The sequence below is a fragment of the Moschus berezovskii genome, chromosome 19 (assembly GCF_049115385.1).
Source record: "Moschus berezovskii isolate FMDL1 chromosome 19, NW_MosBer_1.0, whole genome shotgun sequence".
Lineage (NCBI taxonomy): Eukaryota > Metazoa > Chordata > Mammalia > Artiodactyla > Moschidae > Moschus > Moschus berezovskii.
In genome coordinates, this window is record NC_142478.1 from 43,460,915 (window position 1) to 43,484,182 (window position 23,268).

General features: G+C 48.9%; 1 protein-coding gene across 7 annotated transcripts in view; it reads right to left on the reverse strand.

Moving 5' to 3' along the window:
* The window catches only part of FNIP2 (folliculin interacting protein 2), a 121,209-nt gene that overhangs the window by 15,263 nt on the left and 82,678 nt on the right, over positions 1-23,268 (reverse strand). For all 7 annotated transcript variants that reach the window (XM_088828048.1, XM_055405711.2, XM_055405714.2 and 4 more), the window contains 6 exons: positions 19,020-19,221; positions 18,660-18,748; positions 15,554-15,700; positions 15,276-15,445; positions 8,644-9,760; positions 7,881-8,037 (listed from right to left, as the gene is read on the reverse strand). In XM_088828048.1, the coding sequence (XP_088684174.1) occupies positions 7,881-8,037; positions 8,644-9,760; positions 15,276-15,445; positions 15,554-15,700; positions 18,660-18,748; positions 19,020-19,221 (1,882 nt within the window). The remainder of the gene's footprint in view (positions 1-7,880; positions 8,038-8,643; positions 9,761-15,275; positions 15,446-15,553; positions 15,701-18,659; positions 18,749-19,019; positions 19,222-23,268) is intronic.

Here is a 23,268-nt window from a genome sequence, read left to right on the forward strand (position 1 = left end):
AACTCCTCATCTATCCCTTCCCCCTCTGCCCTGTGGTAACCACAAGTCTATTTTCTATGTCTGTGAGTCTGTTTCTGTTTTGTAAATAAGTTCATTTGTATCATATTATATATTTCACATATAATCAATATCAGATATTTGTCTTTTTCCGTCTGACTTACTTCATTTAGTATGATAATCCCTGGGTCCATCCATGCTACTGCAAGTGACATTATTTTATTCTTTCATGGCAGAGTAGTATTCCATTGTATATTTATGTACCACATTTTCTTTATCTGTCAATGGACATTTAGGTTGCTTCCATGTCTTGGCTACTGTGAAAATGCTGCAATGAACATTAGGGTACATGCATCCTTTTGGACCATGTTTTTCTCTGGACATATGTCCAAGAATGGGATTATGGGGTCATATGGTAGCTCTATTTTTAGCTTTTAAGGAGCATCAATACTGTTCTCCACAGCGGCTGGATCAACCTACATTCCCACCAACAGTGGAAGAGGTTCCCTTCTCTCCACACCCTTTTCAGCATTTATTGTTTAGATTTGTGAAGATGGCCATTCTGACTGGTGTAAGGTGACAGATCATTGTAGTTTTGACTTTTCATTTCTCTAATAATTAGTGATGCTAAGCACCCATAGTTCTTCAGGCCCTCTCTCCCAGATCTAATTCCTTGAATCTACTCATCACCTTCACTGTAAAATCATACAGGATTTGATTAAGGTCATATCTGAATGACCTAGTGGCTTTCCCTACTTTCTTCAACTTAAGCATGAATTATACAGTAAGGAGCTCATGATCTGAGCCACAGTCAGCTCCAGGTCTTGTTTTTGCTGACTGTACAGAGCTTCACCATCTTTGGCTGCAAAGAATATAATCAATCTGATTTCGGTTTTGACCATCTAGTAATGTCCATGTGTACAGTCATCTCTTGGATTGCTGGAAAAGGGTGTTTGCTACGACCAGTGTGTTCTCTTGACAAGACTCTGTTAGTCTTTGTCCTTAAAACATTTCAATAGGCCTTGGGCTAGTCACAGAGAAAAAGCAGATAATCAATGCTCTGAGGCTCACGTTCTCAGCATCTGCTCTTGGTTAAATGTCATCAGATCCTGTTTTTATTCTCCTATCTCTCTAGGGCCAAGGCCCACCTACATAACCACACCCCCCACATCCTTGGCACTGAGGATTTAAGTAACCTAAGCTAGTCCTTGGTCAGTCCACCCACTTCTAGATGGCTGAGGGCACACAGAAGGATGCAGATAAATGTGGCTGCCTGACCAGTTTTTTTTCTCTTTTTAAACCTTCAGTCTGGGGCCTCCCTGGTAGCTAGGACTTCGCCTTCCAATCCAGGGGTGGGGAGCGGGGGCACGTGGGGGGGTCATGGGGGTTCAATCTTAGTTTGGGAGCTAAGATACCACATGCCTCGCAGGCAAAAAATGAAAACATAAATCAAAAGTAACACTGTAACAAATTCAATAAAGACTTTAAAAATGGTCCATACTAAAAAAAAAAAAAAAACAAACCCACCTTTAGTCTCACATTCATGCAGAGAACAGAATCCTTTTACCACTCACCATTCTCAAACACTTCTTCCAGTCTATCATCTAAAATACTGAACGCTAAATGCTCAGCACCCAGACCTTCCTGACAGTAGTTTATAGTGACAGACGGAAGCTCCTATGGCAGTAAAGCTGGCTCCACCTGCAGTTAGTCTGCAGCCCCTGGGGGAGCGCAGGGTCCTTGTGTCCTGCCTGGACCCCCCATTCCAGCTCTGCTTATCCTCACTGTAGATGTCACCTCCTCCAGGAAGCCATCCGTGCATTCTTTGCCTCCCATCCTGACAGTGGCCTCTATTTTTCACTGTTTATGTCTTTAGTCACATGCTGGATTTCAGTTTCCTGAAGGACAGAGCCAGGCCTCCTCTCTGGCCAGTGACAAGTTTCCTTTTTCTTTGACGACCTGCAGCTCAGTGTGGATGTGTTCATGTCAGCAGGCTCATCTAATCTGCAAGATAGCAGCCATTCTTCCCTCAAATACTGTTGCTCTGTCCTGCCTCCTGTATACACCATAAAACTGTCTCACTCAAGCCACCACTTCTCTTACTGGCTTTTTTCACGTCCTTTTGTCTCAGAGTTACAGTCACAGGGGCAGGTCTGTATCTCGTCACTGTTTCACAAACTCTAATGCCTTCTGGCTGCATTTAATCTGTTCTGCTCATTAGACTACCCCTGTGAGTTTTTAATTTCCATGACTACATTTTTCCATTTTAGCAGCTCCCTTTAGTTCTTTTACGAATCTAAATAGTCGGGTATCATATCAGACCATCTTTTTAAGGGTTCCAATTCCTTCCTTTTATCACCACCACCATTTTAAACATAGTTACTCAGCGGCTACTCACTCTGGGCTGTGGGAGGAAGGCTAACGCCCCTGCCCATTCGGCTTAAGCCCCCTTGTTCTGACCGCAAGTCCATCATGTTGGAGTTGTTCTGTTTTATGTGCTGCATGTGTCTCTTGGAAACAGGCGCCATGTCGACTCTAAAGGCTTCAGAGTTGTGATAAAGTAGAGAAGGAGAGAGAATCAACCACTCTGGACCACGGGCACTGCTGAGGGGTCCTGGGAGGCAGGGGCTCGGGGAAGCCTCAGCCTTGAGCACACAGGGCACAGCCTCAGGGATGCCTTAGACTTTAGGCCAGTCACTTGCTGAGGAAGCAAACAGTTTAAAGTCAAGGAGAGATGCTCGAGGTCAAAAGGGATCATCAGAACAAAGTTATGGGAGGATGTGCATGATGCTAAGACAAAATGTAAAAAGGCTGGTAGCTTTTTCTGCAGAGAATGGCTTAGATGTCCAAATACTTTGCACATAATGAAAAAACTGGGGAAAACACCAAAATTAGCCATATGCCTAATATTTACAAAATGCAAGAGAAATGATGCTTTTGAGAGCTTTTTATTCTCCTTTAGGTAAAGAAAAGGAACACAAAGGGCCTCAGGCATCACATCTAAGCACAGATGCCTCCCTCCTTAGATCTTCAACGCAGAGTATATCGCTTCTCTCTGCTTCAGGAGGGTCACAGTCTAGAGCACAGTGTCGCGTGAAGGGACACACACTCCTCTAACCAGTGCGGGGGCCCACACTGTGCCGCTTGTCCCTGGACTGGGTGCTGGACTGGTAGGACTGAAGCCCCCTTCCTGTCTGGGCACTGCAAGCGTGGCAGGAGAAGACGCCAGAGGCAGAAGCAAGTGGCATGTGCAAAGGGACTGGAATGGTTTCGGAGAAGGGGCAACATCAGGATGAGGTCTGCAAATGGCACGTAAATTGGTTCCATGGTGCCTGAGACAGAGGGAACACAGCAAGTGGCTAGGAGGTGGAAGACAGGAGGGGAGTTAAAGGCTGGTCCACAGTGTGACCATGGGTGTGCGCGTGTGAAGGACATATGGGGGGCGATCCCAGCCAAGGAGACTAGATTTCACTCTCTAAAGAAATGGGTCCCTGTGAGGGCAGAAGTGTGACCAATCAAATCCCTATTTGAGAAGGAGCCCTCCGTGGCTGTGTGCAAAGTGGCCGCACGCAGGTAACGTCTGCAGGTGGAGGGGCGCTGGGGAGGGGAGGGGGTCACCAAGATTTCAGACTGCAGTTGGCGATACCCGGATACCAGTAGTTTTTTCAAGTATTTTTTAAAATCACCACGTGCAGTAAGAAATACGTTTGAATGTCATAACCCAGTGTGCATACTTATACATGCACATTTATACAGACATATGTGTACATGTACACATACACACACACACACCCGAACAGTGAGTCAGGGCTGAAGGTCCATGGCCCCACCATGCTCACCACCCCACCCAGGAAAGGAGGCGACCAGAGCTGTTCTGTCTCAAACAGCAGATGTGTTCTGCGTGGCTGTTTCCTCCACAACACCATTGACTGAAGGTAGCTACTGATCCGGGCCACCTCAGTGCTGTCTTTGTTACTAACGCAATGCTTTATCGGTCCCTGTGACTGGCAACTCTTTCATAACCTCACTGGCTGATGGTGTGGCACGGGCTCCGTTAGGTATTCGAGGCTCACAGCACAGCCAAGCCATTAGCAAAACTCCTCATCTGCACTACTGATTTCTGGAGTCAACCTGTTGCTACTCTTAAATGAAAGAGGTTGCCATATCCACCTTTTCCTCATTTTAGAGAGTATTCTGAAGATGCCTGAAGCCCTGGCATACAGTTTTTCTTAAAAGAAACAACGTGTGATGCTAATTTTGGTCTCGATGACCCGACCCTGCAGAGCTTTAAGTGGCTCGGCCTGCTCCTCCAACCGTCATGGCAGAGGGAACTCAGCGGCCATTAGCACTGAAATAATATGCACTGCTCCTGTTCAGCACCCCGAGCGTGCGCATCCTGGAGAACATTCACAAAGCACGTTCACGGCGTCATTTTAATGGCTACCGCTTAATGGGTGTGCAGTAACGTGCGGGGCGCTGTGCTCAACAACAGACACGCATCATCTCACGGTCTTCAATCAGACCTACAAGTACTCTCATCTTCTAGAACATGAAAAAGATGCTTGGAAGACGAGAGAAACCTGCCCAAGGCCACAGTAAGCCATGAGTCAAACGCAGGTATGTCTGCCTTTAGAAGCTGCATTCTTAACTGCTGGGTTACATTTTTTCTGTTCCTCTAAATATGTTTTTCTGAGGCCTAGCAAAGCCAATAGATTTACCTGACGACCATCGAACAAGCGGTAACACCACAGCATCAGTGTCAAGTCAGCCTCCTCCACCACCTCCACTCCCTGCAACTTCAGAGCTGCCCCGGCCTAGTACCCAGAACCCGTGGGTCATCAGTACTCATAGGCGAACAAGACACAGGTGGAAAGAAGGGGAGAGAAAAAGCTCTTTGAGAGTCATGGGTGCAGAGTGAAGCTGGCTCTCCCACTTCACCCTTCAAAGTCAAAAGGAAAACAGAAGAAAGAATTCACGTTTAGATGAGGCAGGAAAAAAAATGAAACTGTATGACCTCAGCCTAATTCAAGGCAGCTGCATAATCTAGCATTAGGAGGCAGAGAAACAGCTCAAAGGATGGAACAGAGGCAGTGGGTGGATTAAATAAGAACACATGCTAAAATATTTAAAGGCCATTAGACTCTTAACACGTGGACTCCAGCAACAAAAATGGAAATGAATGAAACAAAGTTAATACTTCTTTCTTTCATAAGAGTCTAGGATAAGGAAATGCACAAAAAGAAATTCTTAGTACTGGGAGCTCCAGACACAGTACCTCAGTGAGAGAAGAAACTCCACAACACAGTCCACTGAGGTTACAGAAATGTGTATTTACATAAGACAGATTTCACAATCCTGTCAAGCACAGGCCTCGAAAACAGATCAATAATGTAAATCAACTGCTCTTAAAAAGTTATTTTATTAAAAATCCTTCTCTGTAAACAACTATGAATCTCAAAGCTGGATAAAGTGTGGCATGAATACTAGAAATTATTAAAATTCAAAAACCAGGTTCTTGAAAGTAAATTATGAGAGAGCAATTTATCCCGAGGTCTTCCTCCTCAGCAAGCCAGTATTTCAGTCCTAACTCATCTCCTGTTCTTGTTCTTAGATCTTTGCTTTTTTCTCTGGCAACACACTCAAGAATTTAAATAATTACTAGGCTTTGTGGAGCAGTCATTCAAGATAACGTTCTGCCTCCTAAACCTCCTAATTTATTTTCCAACAAATATTTGTCAATGGCAGTTGAAAGTAGGCTGTTTTTATTTAAACATTGCCATGGAGCAGGATCCCAGTCTGAGAAATTTAAATGGAACACTTACTTCAAAAGCAAAATTCATTATGATGAATGTGCCAAGTGAAATCAGAACTCCACTAATGCTGATTGGATACATTCTTCTGAAGATATTTTTATGACCCTTGCAATTCCCTATTAACACCCACGCAGGCTGCATGAGAGATGTTCCCACCATTTGACACAATATAGGTCATTAGGCTTAATAACTTTCCATCTCTCAGGCTGACTGCATAGTCTGCAGAGAGAGAACAGCTGGAGTGTGAAAATACTACCTTTGAAAGGAAAAGAAAATGGGACATGACAGGTCTTTAAGAGCACAAGCAGAGGAAACATGGTTTTGTTTCTTTAAATGTAAGAATTATAGACCTAGATGGTCACCATGGAAACCTAATGCACAAAACATCTGAATGTGTCAGCCTATGGAAAATGTACAAAATGCCATGAATTGTTCTGCAGATAATAAGTTCAGGGAGGACAATCAGTGTACAGATGCATCTTCACAGTGGTGGTCAGCGACTCTGGGGCATTTGGATGACAACTTGCTGGAGAATGGGTGGGTGAGGATGGCCCTGTGGGTTCACATGGGATCTCCTGGCACACCTGTCAGAGCAGAACCCAGGCTCCATGGGAGAAGGGTCCAGTGAGCAGCTCTAGTGTTCTTACAGGTCAAACCAACACGGGCGGACGAAAAACCCCACGGGTGCTGCATACGCGATTATAAACACATGGTGCTGCCAAAAGGAGGGCCTCCAGTCCCCTGCCTTACAGCTCCTGGTGGCCACTAAATGTACGCGTGGCCCAGATGACCTAGAAAGAGCGCTGTCCAAGGAGGGCATCTCCTTTTTCTGAGGTCACTGACGCGCGGGCCTCTGAGATGACAGGCAAGGACGGTGCTCCTGAGGCCTATGCAGACGGAGCACGACAGCACTGCCTCCTTCCAGGGCTGGCCTGGGGAGGGTGGTGGCCAAGCACAAAGCCGGGTAGCTCAGGAACCTGGTGCGAGTCCCTGCACGGGGTGGGCCAGCCTCAGGTCCCTCCCCCCAACCTCCTCCTTCCCCCTTCAGAGGGTGAGTGCAGCTGCTTCACCATCAAATTCCCATTTCACACAAATACCTCCAGCCTGCTTGGCCTGTGCCTGATGGAAGTCTGGTCTTCACAGAGGAGAGGCTCAAGGCCAAAGGCTGCATGCACTGCCCTCTGTTCTACCTCTCAAAAAGTACTTGTTGGGCGAGGAGAAAGTAACCGGCCAAATTCCAATTTTCCTGATGCAAAGAGGACTTTTCCTACTGCCCAAGATACAATATGCTTCCAATACAAAACAGCTATTTTTTTGCACATCTGCCCAATAGCAGCTCAATTAAAAACAGGTCTGTCAGACTGACATGGTTTCCTCCACTGTTTAGTTCCTGTCACGCTGCAGATAGTGGAGAAGTATTAAGAGGCAGCCACGAGGCAATTTTCCATAAGATGTGTTAATCTTTGTACAGTCATCCTCAAACAGCCATCAAAGTGAACTTAATGACAAATCAGTTAAAATAAATTACTTTTAGGAACTTGTAAGGATCGGCTAAAAAGCAAAACACATGTGACAGCTCTTTGGTCCTCCCTGGGACGCACATAATTGGCACCATCTGTGCTGACTGTTCTGTCTGCCCGGCCTGCCCCCCCCGCCTCCAGATTCACCCTGTGCCCTTCCTTGTCCTGTGCAGAGGTGAGCTCTGCAGACCGCAGGCCTGGATCTGCATCAGCCATGACCTCCTCACTCTGTGGCTTCTAGCTGGGCTTAGCCCAAAGGAAGCCCTGTCGGAGCTCAGAGGCTGGAGGAGTGAGAAGTCAGGGGTCCCCCTACCCCATTGTGCTTCGACTGCCAGGCAGCTCCTCTTCTCCCCACCGCTGTGCCCTATGGTGTTCACAGCCTCCAGCTCCGCACATCCCCAGATGCCTCAGCAGCCTCGCTGTTTCCGTAACCCTGGCTGCATCTGGAGCAACGATCCCATGACTATACCTGTGACTGCCCACCCCGCCTGGCTGTCCCCTCCTTCACCCCCTGGTTGGTGGCCCGAGGCTCCCAGCTGGGATCACTCACCTGAACCGTGTGGACCAGGTCGGCTGCTAGGCACTGCTTCAGCTTCTCGTCGCTGCTGGTCCCGTGAAGCACCAAGTCCGGCATGTACGTGGGGCAGTATCCCGCCAGGAGGGAGCGGCCGAAGTTCCTCACATTGGGGTTGCTGATGCTCTGAGACCTAAAACAAGACCAGCCATCAGCACGCACAACACAAACGTGCTCCCTTCTTGCACTGCAGTGGGAACAAAGCCCCAGGGACACAGGTGAGAGAAACATCCAGGGACGGTCACATAAGGAGTCCCCTGGGAAGCAGGTCTTTGTTGTGGGAAGGGAAGGGAGTTAAAGGGAAAAGGAACTTTCCTAAAGAGAAAGAGCAGGAAAAATCAGATATTCTGGTGGCTGGGTGTGAGTCTGTTCTTGTCCCTCACAAAGTCTGGCTCCAGGAACTCACACACATGCATAGGGGGGGTGCCAAGACAGAAAAGGGACAAATCTGTAGCTACTGCTTTACAGACCAGGTCACCTGCTGATGTTGCCTTAGGAAAAGGTGCTGTTTCCCAACCACCTGAAGCTGTCCTGACCAGACAGGCAGGGGAAAAGCTGCTCGGGGGTGTAACCCACCACCACATCCACCCTCCGTCCTCCGAGGCTGGGCGTCCACGGCCACAGATCTTCCTCGAGGGTGGCGAGAGATGACATGCCTTGCTCCCCACCACCACCGCATCCCTCAGTGGCCGGAGAGGCAGCATCTGACCCGGTTCACTCTGCCTCCCGCCGGCCTTACCTGGGCAGCGGCAGCTCCACCTCCAGTGACCCTTCGCTCTGGTCATGGTCCGCATCAGGATCACCTCCAGGACCCAGGTCCGGTGAGGCCGCTGCACACGCGTCATCATCACTGTCTCCAAGTGCGCTGTCGGAGCTCTCGTTCCGGGGGAGGCCACCTTCCACCCTGAAGCTGGCATCGCCACCGAGCACAGGGGCGGTGCTCCCGCTTATCGCAGGCGCACCCGGCACCCCAGCAACCTCCACGGCAGCCTCAGTCCTGACGTCTCTGCCTCCCATAGATACCCCAGGGGACCGGGAGCACGTCGGAGCACACTGGTCCTGGCCTTCCTGGGCTGTGTCGACAGCCGCCCCAGGCCTGGCCGGGGGTCCCCGTGCCAGTTCTGGCTCCGCACACCTGCAGGCCTGCAGCCGCTCCTCCATTGCTTTGGCGCGACTTTCAAAGTCTGACTCCGGAGACACGGAGCTCCCGATGTGGAAGGTGACCTTTTCCCAAGGCGGCCTGTCCCGGAGACGTCCATCAGGGCATGGCCTGGCCGCCGACCGCTCTGGCGGCTTCTTGGGCATCTCCCCTCCTGGCTCCACCCCGAAGGCTGGAGGGCTCATCTGCAGCCCCGCGCCCACACCTGCACCGCTGGGGAGCCTCGCAGAGCCGCCTCGAGGGGGCTCCTTATTCTCCTCGTCCCCGCAGGACGCGCCCTGAGGTCTCCACGCGCCGTGGGCTGTCAGGCTCTTCTCCAGGGCCCCGCCTCCTTCTCCATCAAGTTGGGGACACAAGTCTCTGGGGTCAGCGTCCACCGGGACCCCAGCCAACCCCTCGGCCGTGGTCACGGGCAGGGTGGGTGGCAGGAGAGCAGGCTCGCTCCTCACCGTGACCACCACGTACTCGGACTCCTCCACCTCCCCTCTCTCCAGGGCCGTGGTGATGCTGCTGCCGTGCAGTATCTGCTCGCCTTGCGCGGGGCCCCCACTCCACATCAGCTGGTTCTCCTGCAACTCTGAGCACCGCACGAAGTAGGTCAGCACGTACAGTATGCGCTGCACCAAATCCTTCTGCTTCCCCAGCACCACCGTGCGCGTCAGCCGCACTGGAGAGCCGATAGCTCCATAAAGGTCGCCTAGAGGCCAAGTGGACACAAAGACACAGTTACCTGGGTGAGCGCTTCAAGGCTGCTGTGTCAGCCTGAACAGGAGAAACACGGATGACGTGTTCCCAGACCAGACTCACTTCACACAGCTGAGGCACAGAGGTTAATTCCTAGAATGACCACCTTTTCGTTTCCCTCTAGGATGGAATGTCTGCCTGGGAAGGCCGGTCAGGAGCAGCCCTGCTCTGGGTGCTCACGGGCAGTGTGGTGTGCGTTGGGTGCAGCGCAGGGATATGCCGGGCACAGCGCCAGTGTGTATACCGGGTTCAGCGCAGGTGTGTGCTGGGTGCAGTGCTGGTGTACGCTGGGTGCAGCATGGGTGTGTATGCTGGGTGCAGAGCCAGTGTGTATATTGGGTTCAGTGCTGCGTGCAGAGACATGTACACAGTCCCCCGTTTGCGGGCTGGGTCTTACCATGCAGGTCAGTGGGCCAGCTGGCTCCCTTCTCCCCAAGGACGGCTAAAGCCAGCGCCCTTGATTTGTGACCAAACCAAATCATTTATTTTGGAAACTAGAATGATGAGATCTTTATTTTAGAAGAATCCGAGGATAAGAAGCCTTGGGGTTATATCCAAATTCTGGGATCTCTGAGCAGAAGTGCAGTGAATCAATTCAAAATACTTAATGAAATGGTCTGCTCAATATACACGAGCATCAAGTGGAATCAATTTGATCAACAAGAAAAAAATCACTTGGTCATGAATAATGAATCTGATTTTTTTCTCTTAGGTCATATGAAAATTTTACTGGAAAAAAATGTGCCGTAAGTTATATCCTGACATGCTGATTAAAAACTGGCTAAAGGTAGAATAAAGGCAAACCTTTGAGAACCAGCAGCATAGGCTTCTCATCACAGGTGTCTGTCCAGTGCCTGACCATTAAAATTACTGCATTTCATAAAATCTGAGTACTACCCGTGGTAAGGGGTATCTCTGATACTTTGATAATAATATTGACAATTACAACAAAAAGCCAACACTTCCTGACTGCGGGCACAGCGCTGAGTGTTTCAGGTAGATTTATCTCCCTTACATCTCCGCAGGAGCAACCCTGAGTCAGAAGCCCCTTTGGGAATAATCAGAATGCTGGAATAAATCAAAATGTGGAGTGACCCTAAGTCAAGGAGAGGAGATACATGGTGACAGTTACAGGTTAAGAGCTCAGGAATCTGGACTCCATCTAGAGGGAGAGCGGGGAGACAACTCTTAGACAAGATTAATCATACAGCTAAGGTGAAGCCTGAGGGGAAAGCGATAGGACCCATCAGAGGTGGGTCCTCTCCCCTTGAGAGGATTCCCAGGGTAAGACTCTGAGAACAGGTAATGGGCAAGACAAGTATAACCACACGATCCCCTCCATAAAAGGACTAAGTTACAAACTAGTAGAACTTTACCTCGGAAGCTTTTGCACCTGACTGAGAGAAACCATGCAAGAATTGAAAATAACTCAGAACTGCAGTTGGTCTCTGGACAAGCACTTTTGTTTGAGAAAACTTTCTCGATTAAGAGTATATTACTGCTATTTCCCGTGATCACGTCTGCTGAGGCTGCAGAGTGTCATGGCCATGTCAGGGATTCACATGACACTACTGTTAACTCGGCCCCAGTGTTCATCAAGAAGATGAGCAGGGACACGGGCGGAGCTAGGTGGCAGTAGGCCTGTCCTGGCAAACTCTCAAACGGGCCTTGAAATAATTCAAGACAGACCTTCCCTATGACTGAGGAACCATGATTACAAGTACAGTCAGTTCAGTTCAGTTCAGTCGCTCAGTTGTGTCCGACTCTCTGCGACCCCATGAATCACAGCACGCCAGGCCTCCCTGGCCATCACCAACTCCCGGAGTTCACTCAAACTCATGTCCATTGAGAAGGTGATGCCATCCAACCATCTCATTCTCTGTCGTCCCCGTCTCCTCCCACCCAAAATCACTCCCAGCATCAGAGTCTTTTCCAGTTAGTCAACTTGTCGCATGAGGTGGCCAAAGTATTGCAGTTTCAGCTTTAGCATCAGTCCTTCCAATGAACACCCAGGATCGATCTCCTTTAGAATGGACTGGTTGGATCTCCTTGCAGTCCCCATGAACAGTATCAAAGGGCAAAATGATAGGCTACTGAATGAGGAATTTCCCAGGTCGGTAGGTGCCCAGTATGCTACTGCAGATCAGTGGAGAAATAACTCCAGAAAGAATGAAGGGATGGAGCCAAAGCAAAACAAATACCCAGTTGTGGATGTGACTGGTGATAGAAGCAAGGTCCGATGCTGTAAAGAACAATATTGCATAGGAACCTGGAATGTTAGGTCCATGAATCAAGATTGGAAGTGGTCAAACAGGAGATGGCAAGAGTGAACGTCGACATTCTAGGAATCAGTGAACTAAAATGGACTGGAATGGGTGAATTTAACTCAGATGACCATTATATCTACTACTGTGGGCAGGAATCCCTGAGAAGAAATGAGGTAGCCATCATGGTCAACAAAAGAGTCCGAATTGCAGTACTTGGATGCAATCTTAAAAACAACAGAATGATTTCTTTTCGTTTCCAAGGCAAACCATTCAATATTACAGTAGTCCAAGCCTATGCCCCAACCAGTAATGCTGAAGAAGCCGAAGTTGAATGGTTTTATGAAGACCTACAAGGCCTTTTAGAACTAACACCCAAAAAAGATGAGTTTTTCATTATAGGGGGCTGGAATGAAAAAGTAGCAAGTCAAGCACCTGGAGCAACAGGCAAATTTGGCCTTGGAGCACGAAATGAAGCAGGGCAAAGGCTAATACAGTTTTGCCAAGAGAACGCACTGGTCATAGCAAACACCCTCTTCCAACAAGTAAATCAGCACCAGGCATATTCCTGGTCATTTATATTTTTCTGTTTGCTGTGACTTGGTGAATGTTTAATAAAAATAACAATCATTGGAAATAAGTGCCTCCCTGTCAAAAGAGTGCAGTCCTCGATGTTCTGTAATACTGAAACCCAACCATCACTTAACCCTTGGCTTCACAAAGCTCTCCCCTGTGACTGTACTCCAGGCTGCACCCCATCCTCGGTCTGTCCACAGCAGGCCCTGCTGGATTGCTGGGGGGAACTTCCGAGAACACATGCTCTCCTTTGAAAGAGGATTTGGGGCCCAGAGGAAGGGACTCTGCCTTGTTATTCCGAATTCAGGGAACAGATCTCAATTAGTTAAACTTCACATGGAAAGTACAGCTAAGTAAAAATATACTTATCTAGTTAAATGTATACCGTTCAATTCACGCTCCTTTAAAATGGGTGACTGGGCACCAAGAAGCACCGTGTTTTCTAAACATCTGGCCCCCTTCTGTCACTGCTGAATAAGTTTTTCTTCAAGCCTGTTGTCCATAACCAGAACGGCAGTGCCTTGTCCTCCCTGGGAAGAACCCGACGAAGGGCTCCCGGCTCCTTCCGCTGTGCTGATGGGCTGCAGTAAATCCTTCAGGACACCCGTAAATCCTTCAGTTAACTCATCTGCACCTAGGATCCCCCTAACGTGGGAAACGCACCCTCCTCCTCACACACTTCGTGACCCAGGGCACAGAGGAAGACAGCTTTATCATCTGTAATATAGTGAGGATGCAGCAACAGGTTGAGAATGAGAATCTAATTAATTAGTATGTGCGGAAAGCACCTGAAATAGTGTGGCCCACAGTGACAGCTTTCATTTCATTACTACTAGAATATGCTCCTTCCCAAGGCTGCTGTGCCTGTCCCCAGTCTGCAATTCTTTTCTGAAAAATTCAGCCCTTCTAACTGTGCACCGAAGAATTGATGCTTTTGAACTGTGGTGCTAGAGAAGACTCTTGAGAGTCCTTTGGACTGCAAAGAGATCAAAGCAGTCCATCCTAAAGGAAATCAACCCTGACTATTCATTGGAAGGACTGATGCTGAAGCTGAAGCTCCAATACTTTGGCCACCTGATGCAAAGAGCCAGCTCACTGGAAAAGACCTTGATGCTGAGAAAGATTGAGGGCAAGAGAAGGGGACGACAGAGGATAAGATGGTTGGATGGCATCACTGATGTGAATCTGAGCAAACTCCAAGAGATAGTGAAGGACAAGGGAAGCCTGGTGTGCAGTCCATGGGGTCACAAAGAGTCAGACATGACTTAGCGACTCAACAACAAGTGTGTCTTCCTTGAAAGTGCCCTCTACTCACTCCTCTATCTCCCGGGGCCCCTCCCATATTCACAGCTGCAGCAACAGAATGGACAACAAGGCCACTTACAGACAAACAGTGGAGTTTCCACAGCAGCCGTGAGCTGTCACTTCCCATAGCACAGATGGAGAAGCAGAGGCACGGAGGTTAGGCCACTTGCCCAGGAGGCAGGGTTTTAGTCCAGCCATCTGGCCCTGGCCCTCACCCTCCACACTGCACGCTCTCTCTCTCTGGGCTGGCCTCTGCCTGCCCCAACAAAGGAGTGCTCAGGACATTCTCAATACAGCCTGCCTCCTCCACAGGCAGCCGGTGTCCCAAGAGTGAGCTGCCTGTCATCCCAGCCCTGGGTTCAGCCGACGGACGGGGTCCTGGGCCAGAGCGGGTATGCAAGCCTGAGTGGTCACTGCAGGCTCTGCTGGTGAGAGGCTCTGGCACCCACCTCTCCCACCCTGAGCCCTGGTCTCGCAAGCCCATGCTCCGCCAGCCACCACCTGGCACGCCAGGTCCCTGCGCGTCTGAGCGCGAAGCTCGGAGGAAGTAGCCCAGGGGGCGCTGGACAGAAAGACAAGGTCTCTGCCCTCAGCTCAAACTTAAAAGGTAATGGAATCACAGTGTGTGCTTACTTCCTTTTTTCTGTGACTTTCCTCCTATTCAGTCCACCCTCTCTAGGGCAGTGGTCCTCAACCCGGGGGTGTCCTGCCCGCTACGGGACACTGAGCAATGTCTGGTGACATTTTTCATCATCACCACTTTGGAAGAGGGGTTTTCACTGGCAGCTGGTGAGCAGAGGCCAGTCGTGCTGCTAAACATCCGACCAGGGACTTCCCTGGTGGTCCAGTGGCTGAAACTCCGTGCTCCCAATGCAGGGGGCTTGGTTCCATCTCTGGTTAGGGAACTAGATTCCATACTCTACAACTAAGACCTGGTGCAGCCAAATAAACAAATATTACAAAAAAAAAAATATATATATATATATATGACCAGGCACAGACAGCCCCTCTCCCCACAACCAGCAAAAAATTTTCTGGTCCAAATATCAGTGGTACCAACATTAAGGAAGCCCACCGGAGGAGGAGCTGTGGCTGCCATGTGGGAGGACTCAGTGCGCCTGCACGGCTTTAAAGACCAGAATGAGGCTCTGGTGGGGTGAGGGTCCCGCTTTACAGGTAGAATCTGTGGGCCTGTCTCCTGTTCCCTGCCAGCCCAGTGACACCTGGGAATCACTGGGCTGGACGGCTAATGTTAACCGAAAACGTTGCTGTTTCTGCAGTTCCACCCCACACGGCCTCCGAATGGTCACATCAGGTACTGACCCAGCTGAGCCCAGAGAGGATTGTACGGGTGTGTCTTGGCCAGCATGTTGACCAGCTGAGAAGTACGTTTCTCGGAGAAGGCTTTGATGGGTGGGTGGTCAACGGGCATGACGGTGGGTACCCAGGCCAGGTGGTAGGTTAGGACTGCAGTCAGCAGGGCAGCAAAAAACCTTGGAGAAATGGGAGAAAACACAACCAAGTTAGTCAGCGCAGGAAGAGGCACCCACAGCGCGCACGGGCAAGGAGCTGCCGCGCGGGGCCCAGCGGGCCGCCCTTACTGGTTCCTGTTGATCTGCTCGATCAGGAGCGTGAACTCCTTGAGGAAGCGCTGGCACAGCTGGGTCCTCTCCAGGGTGCTGGACATCATGGCCAGCCACACGGGCTCGGCGATCCTCGGCACGGAGTACAGGCTCCAGATCGTCCCTCTGCAGAAGAGAAGGGGAGCACGGAACCGTCACAGGTGCCGTGGTGGATGACCTTTGCATAAAGGAACCCAGAAGAAAACAGTCATCTGGATCTATGTAGCCCCGAAGGCATTCAAAGCAGAATATAACACCGGGGTCGAAGGAGACCGGGGATGAACCGGGAAAGCAGCACTGACAGAAACACACTACCGAATGTAAAGCAGACAGCTAGTGGGAATCTGCTGCACAGCACAGGCAGCTCAGCCCGGTGCTCTGTGATGACCTAGAGGGGTGGGATTCGCGGCGTGGGAGGGAAGCTCAAGGAGGGGACATATATGTACACTAAGGGCTGAATCACGCTGTTGTACAGCAGAAACTAACACAACTTTGTCAGGCAATTATACTTCAATAAGAAAATGTTTTAAAAAGAAAACTCAAAATACAATAATATTGAACAGGGGTTGGTAAACTAGGACACAATGTACAGGTCAAATCTGGCCTTTATTATAAATAAAGCTTTATTGGCACACGGCCATGCTCATCATTTCCCTATTATCTTTCGGTACATTTGCACAACAGGAAAGCTGAGCAGCTGCAGCAGAGACCCCTTTTCAGGAAACGTATACTAAACACTGAAGTAAAATAGCCTTCACGAAGCCTTGTGTCAGAATCTAGGGCAATTTTTACAGGAGGAAAACATAAGGAAGAAAGATCAAATATGCTAGACCGAAAATGTGACCAGAGGCAACTCAACTCTCCCAATTTCTCGTCAGCACTTTCCTTCTCTGAACCAAAGCACTTTATACACTTCAGATGAAAAAGCTACATAAATGTCTCTTCTTCACTATATTATTTACTAGATTCTTAACACGGACTAACAGAATCAAATTCTTAGGACAGTACGCTGTTAGGAAACTGATGAGTCTAGTCATATCACTTTACAGATTAAGAAACCGAGGTGTAGAGGAGCTAGGCTCCTCGCAGCAGACACACACTCTGATGAGGATGCCTGGTGCCGGGGGTTCTGCTCCAGCCCGTGTGGCTCACAGGGGTCCTTAAAGGGAGAACACTGACTTAGCCTAGGCTTCCATTCCCCACTGAGAAACTGGCTTTAAGAAGCACTGCATACTAACGCATATATATGGAATTTAGAAAGATGCAAATGATAACCCTGTATACGAGACAGCAAAAGAGACACAGATGTATAGAACAGTCTTTGGGACTCTGTGGCAGAGGGTGAGGGTGGGATGATTTGGGAGAATGGCATTGAAACACGTATGTTGTCATATGTGAAACGAATCACTAGTTCAGGGTCGATGCATGTTATAGGATGCTCGGGGCTGGCATGCGGGGATGACCCAGAGGGAGGATAAAGGGAGGAGGGAGGTGGGAGGGGGGTTCAGGAGGGGGAACTTATGTAAACCCGGGGCGAATTCATGTCAATGTATGGCAAAACCAACCAATATAATATTGTAAAATAATCTGCCTCCAATAAAAAATTAATTACCAAAAAAAAAAGAAAAACCATAAAAAAAAAAAAAGAAGCACTGCAACAGCCCTGCTCAGCCTTTTGACCATGAATCCCACCTGCCCCCCAGAGCAGACCACCTTTCTGCCTCTGAGGCTGGGACACATGCCCTCTCCCTGGTGAATCTACACGGGGCATATTCTGATCTCAGTTTGGGGCCATGTGCATCAAGGAGCTGGGACACACAGGATCCTGCCTTGGCACAAAGCAGAGCATCTCTGAGCAGGCAGGAGGGACGAGTTACAGCCACATGGACCTACGATTCACCTACTGAAACCAAGGCCTCCAAGCACTAACACACCATACTGTCATAGTTTCTGAGCAGCGGTTTACTAAAGTGAGAACAAGACCCATTCATCCACAGCAAGGCCTCTGATCCTGCGCTTTCAGATCTGGACCTTTCGTTAAACAAGTGTGCAGACGCTCCAGCATAAGCCAGCCTGGAGTCTGCCACAGCAGCCCCAGGGCGCCTACACTGCAGGAGGTTCACTAGTCACCACACTGCCACCGAAACACACAGCTGCACATATCCCTTAAATATCTGACTTGGTCTGAGCAACCCCAGATAATGAGTCATGTGTTAGTGGAGTACTTTACATATAACTCAGGGCTCAGCAAAGACTGGATGGAGACTTTGCTTCAAGCAGCATCTGAGTTCACCAGCCTTTACCTTAATCATCACAAAAAGCTTCTAACTTTTTAAGAATTGTAAACATTTTTGTTCTGCAGCTAGAGAGGAACACTTAGATTCATTCATTAGCTCATGACTGCTTCAGAGGGGGCTTTAACTCCCCACCCAAGAAGCCGGCCCTAAGGAGTGCCGCAACAACCCTGCTCAGCCTGGTGACCGTGGGATTCACCACATTTCTGCCTGACACGAGGGGCAAGACCTCTAGAAAACTGGTCTCCAGGATACAAAGGTCGTCAGTGAGGAACTCACAGCAAAGATACACTAGGGTGATCATGTGATTTATGTCCCGAGGAGGACCCTCACGGGAAGAACACCGGGTGTGCACAGGTCGGTCCTGACAAACTGGAGTGTAATGTCCCTGATACACACACTCTCCCCACTTGTGCTCTGGACGAGCATCTGGACTTCAAGTTTCTGCGTCTGTAAAATGGGCTAAGCGTGCTTACTCTGAGGGCTTTTGTGAGATGACCCGAGGCACGTGAACATCAGTTTTCCCCATTCATTCTGGTAGAGACAATCAGATCAAAGACTGTCCCTCAGGCAGTTATGAGGATAACTTGGGGCTGGTGACTTAAACTTTTTGCTCCTTTGGGCCTTAGCTTCCAAGGAAGGAGCTGCTAAAATAACCAATAACTGCCAACCCCCAAGTCGGAATTTGCCCCCAACTCTGAATTCCGAGTCATGGTCTCCACACACATGGAGGTTCAAGGCTGCGGCTCCACAATGTCCCTTGCTGGGTTCGCCAAACGTTGCCAACTTACCTGAACTCCCCCAGAGCTTCCATCAGACGGCTGACATAGAACTGGACACGGAGACTCGACTCTGCTATCTTCCTGCAGGAAATCATGGCCTTCGGTGGAGAGAAAAGAAGCCACTTTATGCTGAGACGACATTCCTTCACAATCATCTACCAGGCTTTATTCATGAGACAAGGTTACAGCCCAAGTGGGAGGCAGTAATTCCCTTTCCCAAAGCAATGAGCACCTGCTGACTGACATCGGTGTGCCTATGGATCTGTCTACCACTGCTGCCGCCAATCCACACGCCCCGGGACAGTGATCCAGTACAGACAGCCCGCCACCCTTACAGCCCCGTGGGGCCATGCACTGTACTTTCAGTACCTTCTCAATGGCACTCTTCAGCCTGTTCATGTGAGATTCAAACAGGGGGAAATGAGAAAAAAAGAAGTCCTGGAAATTCCGCTGTGCCTCCTCCTTCTCGCACAGTGAAAAGATGATGCTTATGGCAATCTTCTTCCTCCGGACTATGGCCGGATTGGAACTGCAGGTTTCTTCGGCCAAGCTGAACGTCTCATCCATTGACCTGGAAGGAGAAGGGGTTTGAGGAGTCGCCCTGCATCAGTGGACCACGGTGAAAAAGAGCCACGAAGCCAGGGTGACACCCTGACAGCCTATCAGGGCATGTCGTCCTCATTCAGAGCACATCCCCTGCTAAGCTGTCCTCCTCCGTCAGATTCTATTGTGAAAATGAAAACCTCCCCTTGATACTCAGTGTTATCCTAACATGAAAAGAAACTTCAGTGAGAACTGAAAGTAATTTTAAGTGCCCTCTTATTAGATTCTAGTCCTTTTCCCTTGGACTGTGTTACACCAGACTGGTGGTATTTGGGAAGGGGTGTGAAACATCTGTTGGCTCGAAACACAGGCCCTCAGTTTTGGCTAATAGATACCAGTAGATAAGAATCTCTGAAAGGGAAGGTCCTCTGCGGTCCACTGTGTGACCAGGACATCGCGTTTGGACATTTACTAGTAGCCAAGGTTTGCTTTCCCAAGGTTACTAAAACTATTAGATGAAGTTACTCCTATAAACGCTGAGACTAAGCCACGCGACCTTGAACACTCTCCAGGAAACCCCCCAAGAAACCCCCCAAGAAAAAAGACCCCCCTCTATAGTCAGCACCTGGACCAACCTAACGTTCTGTGCAAAGACTCTGCTTCTAGGATGAGAGCACAAAGCCAACCAACTGAACATGTATTCAATTTGTTGTAAGGGATGAACCTCACAAATACAGCCAATCCAGGTCTCTCCTTCATTCTGAAAAACCAGCATATGACCATGCAGCTGCTAACAGCAAGAGTGAAAGATTTTTTAAATTATTTTTTTTTTTTTTTCTATAAAGACACCAAAGCAAAGGATGTGCATTCATGCTAAGTCGCTTCAGTTATGTCCAACTCTTTGAGACCCTATGGCCTGTAGCCTGCCAGGCTCCTCTGTCCATGGGATTCTCCAGGTGAAAATACTGGAGTGGGTAGCCATGCCCTGCTCCACAGGATCTTCCCGACCCAGGGATAGAACCCGCATCTGTGTCTCCTGTACTGGCAGGCGAGTTCTTTACCACTAGCGCCACCTTTAGGAAGTCCCGAAGCAAGTGACATCACACTGCAAATGAAAGCGCCTAGCCAGTACATCTTTCTCACTTACCCTAGTGTTCAGCTGTGTCTGCTGCTAAGCACAGGAGGACGCTGCCTCCTCCATGTCCTGTACTACAAACTACACCCCGATGGTCACGTCTGCTGGCAGAACTCAAGGCAACCGGCCTCATTCCCAGTCTTTAACTGGTTATTTAGTGCTCCACTCACAGTAGATTTAGAACATACCCACATTTTAAAAATATACACATATCACAAGTTTTATGGTCAGGAAAGCTATCTCATTTTTAAATGAAAGGAGACAGGCGTCATGTTCGAACCTCAGAGGACCATGTCATTAGTGTGGCTGATAAATCGGTAAAAGACTTCACTCACAGACACGCCAGGGGAAGGACATGGTCTCCCGGTGCTCTTGTAAATGCTATGCATTAAAACAAACCAGCAACTGCTTTCTCTGAGAAACCCCTAGATCCTAATCATTTGCTTGGCAGAAAGAAACTGTCGAGGCTCTCTTACGATTTTACTTAATTTCATACAATGCTCCCTCTTCTTTTCCATAGTACCTGTCCTATAACTTTGATTTTCTGCACCAGTTTATTTTTATTCTGTAGAGGAAATTCTGAGCTTCTGTTACACCAATCCTTTCTTGCAACCCTTTTGTTCTTTGTCATCTCCTACTTCCCTCCTTTTTGCGAAAGTAAAAATGCCTACATCAGTCTGCATGTCTTGGTCAATGTGGTCTCTAATAATCAAACTGCTGTGAGCGTTGAGCGTCGAGCCCTCTTCACATGTCTGAGTCAGCTCCAGCTCCACCCTGAAAACAGTAACCAGCTCCAGTCAGCACAGCAGACGGTGCCACCTGCTGAATTTCTGAGAATCACCCGCAGCTCTAACAGCGTGTTGGTTCTCACTTGCTCTCCCCTGAACTCTAAAGCTGCTGAGTTTCATTCAGTCTGTAGTAGTCTTGGATTGGCCATGCAAACTGGAATAAATCAGGCCATGTGGTATTTATAAATATACTTTTTTTAAGCCTGGGATCATTTTTTTTAATTGGAGGAAAATTGCTTTACAATGTTGTGTTGGTTTCTGCCATACAATGACTTGAATCAGTCACAGTTATGTAAATATCCCCTCCCTCTTGAGACTCCCTGTCTCATCCCAGCCCTCTAGGTAATCAGAGCGCAAGGCTAAGCTCCCTGTGTACGTTATACAGCAGCTTTCCACTGGCTAATTTATACACGCTACTTTCTTAATGAGTCCTACCCACCCCTTCCCCTGCTATGCTCACAAGTCTGTTCTCTACGTCTGCATTTCCATTTCTTCCCTGTGAATAGGTTCATCAGTACTATTTTTCTAGATTCCATATATATGCGTTAATATATGACATTTATGATATTTGTTTTTCTCTTTCTGACTTGCTTCACTCTGTATAACAGGCTCTTGGTTCATCCACCTCGCTACAACTAACTCACATTCCTTCCTTTTTATGGCTGAATAATACTGTAAATGTGCTTTTAAGATCAATCTACATGATAGCATGCTTCAAAGTGTTTTTCAACATTTAACTATGCACACAAATACTTTACCATAGCTTTACCATCAGGGCATTAGATGAGATACACAGTCCATTTTGCAAACATGGAAACTGAGGCAGAGTGACTGACTTGCTTCAGAACAGAAGCTTTGCAATGACCACGCTGCAATCGGAGCCCAGGGTTTCTGTCTGCTGGCCCTGGCTCACTGCTTGGACACTGGGAATGCCCGGGGCTCTGGCCCCACGTCTGATCCGTCTGTTGGGGTCACCCAGCTGCAGCACTGAGGGGAGGGGCGGGGAGCAATCACACAGCTGACAGGCCTTCGAGTCAAGGGAAGACCAAGCTACACACTGAATTTTTCTTCTTATAATAAAAACCAGATAGAACTTTGCTGACACTTATGAACAGCATTTACATACGTTATGAACACTTCAAGATCCTAAGTGAAGCCAAAACTCTACTATTTAAGTACATCTCAGTGACCCGTAGCTGATCTCAGGACTGCTTAGTCTAACCGCTTATGTCACTCTGAACTTACACTGAATCTGTGGATTACACTGGAATATATCAAATCACCATTTCTGTAGGTCAAAGAACATCTCATGAGCAACTCTGGTTACTCATTTCATAATTCAAGTCAACAGCCTTTCTGGGACATTACCGCTGCTTCTTCAGGGTTTCAACAGCCCCACGAAGCAGGGAAATCTCTGAGCCTCTCTCCCCCAGTCCTTTGGCAGCACTTCTGCACCAGCTGGTAAACTGCCCCCTGACTCCGCTGGCCCTGTCTCCAGTCACCAAAGCTCCCCACGTGGGATGGCAGGGCCCCGAGATACGGGTGAACACAAGCAACCAACCCTATGGACTGTGAAGAGCCTCCCTGAACTCTCTCTGGAATGAAGTCTTTGCTGTGACTTCTCCCTCAGAGCAGAAGCAATCACATCTCTGGTACCCACTGTTCCCTGGTCCAGCATCAGAGACTAAACCCCACTCCCACAAGGGTGCTGCCACAAGGGAGATGGGCGACACCCCTGTAACTGAAGGATCTTCACAGGCAGTAATGGATGCTGAGTCCCTGCAGCTCTTCCATCCTGGGTGTCAAACAGCCAGCCCAGGCTGTGCTCCCTCGCAGGGCTGCTCTCAGAAGGGCTGAAGCTTGAGGTAATATTCAGTGGGTATGATCTTGATCCCTAACTGGGTCACCTTTAACTTGTGCTCTTTAAGTGAAGTCTGATGGGGTGATGACGCATGCACACGGGCATGCACACAGATGCTAGGCAGCTGAGCACACAGGGAACTTGGACGCTGGGCAGTCAGCCTGGGGTCAGGCACATACAGACACGACCAGAACCCAGGTGCCACGAGGCCCCAAGGTGGCAAGGCTGGGACCTGGGCCCAGACTGGTGGTGGCAGCAGAGGTCACGGCTGTGGGAGAGGGAAAGGGCTTG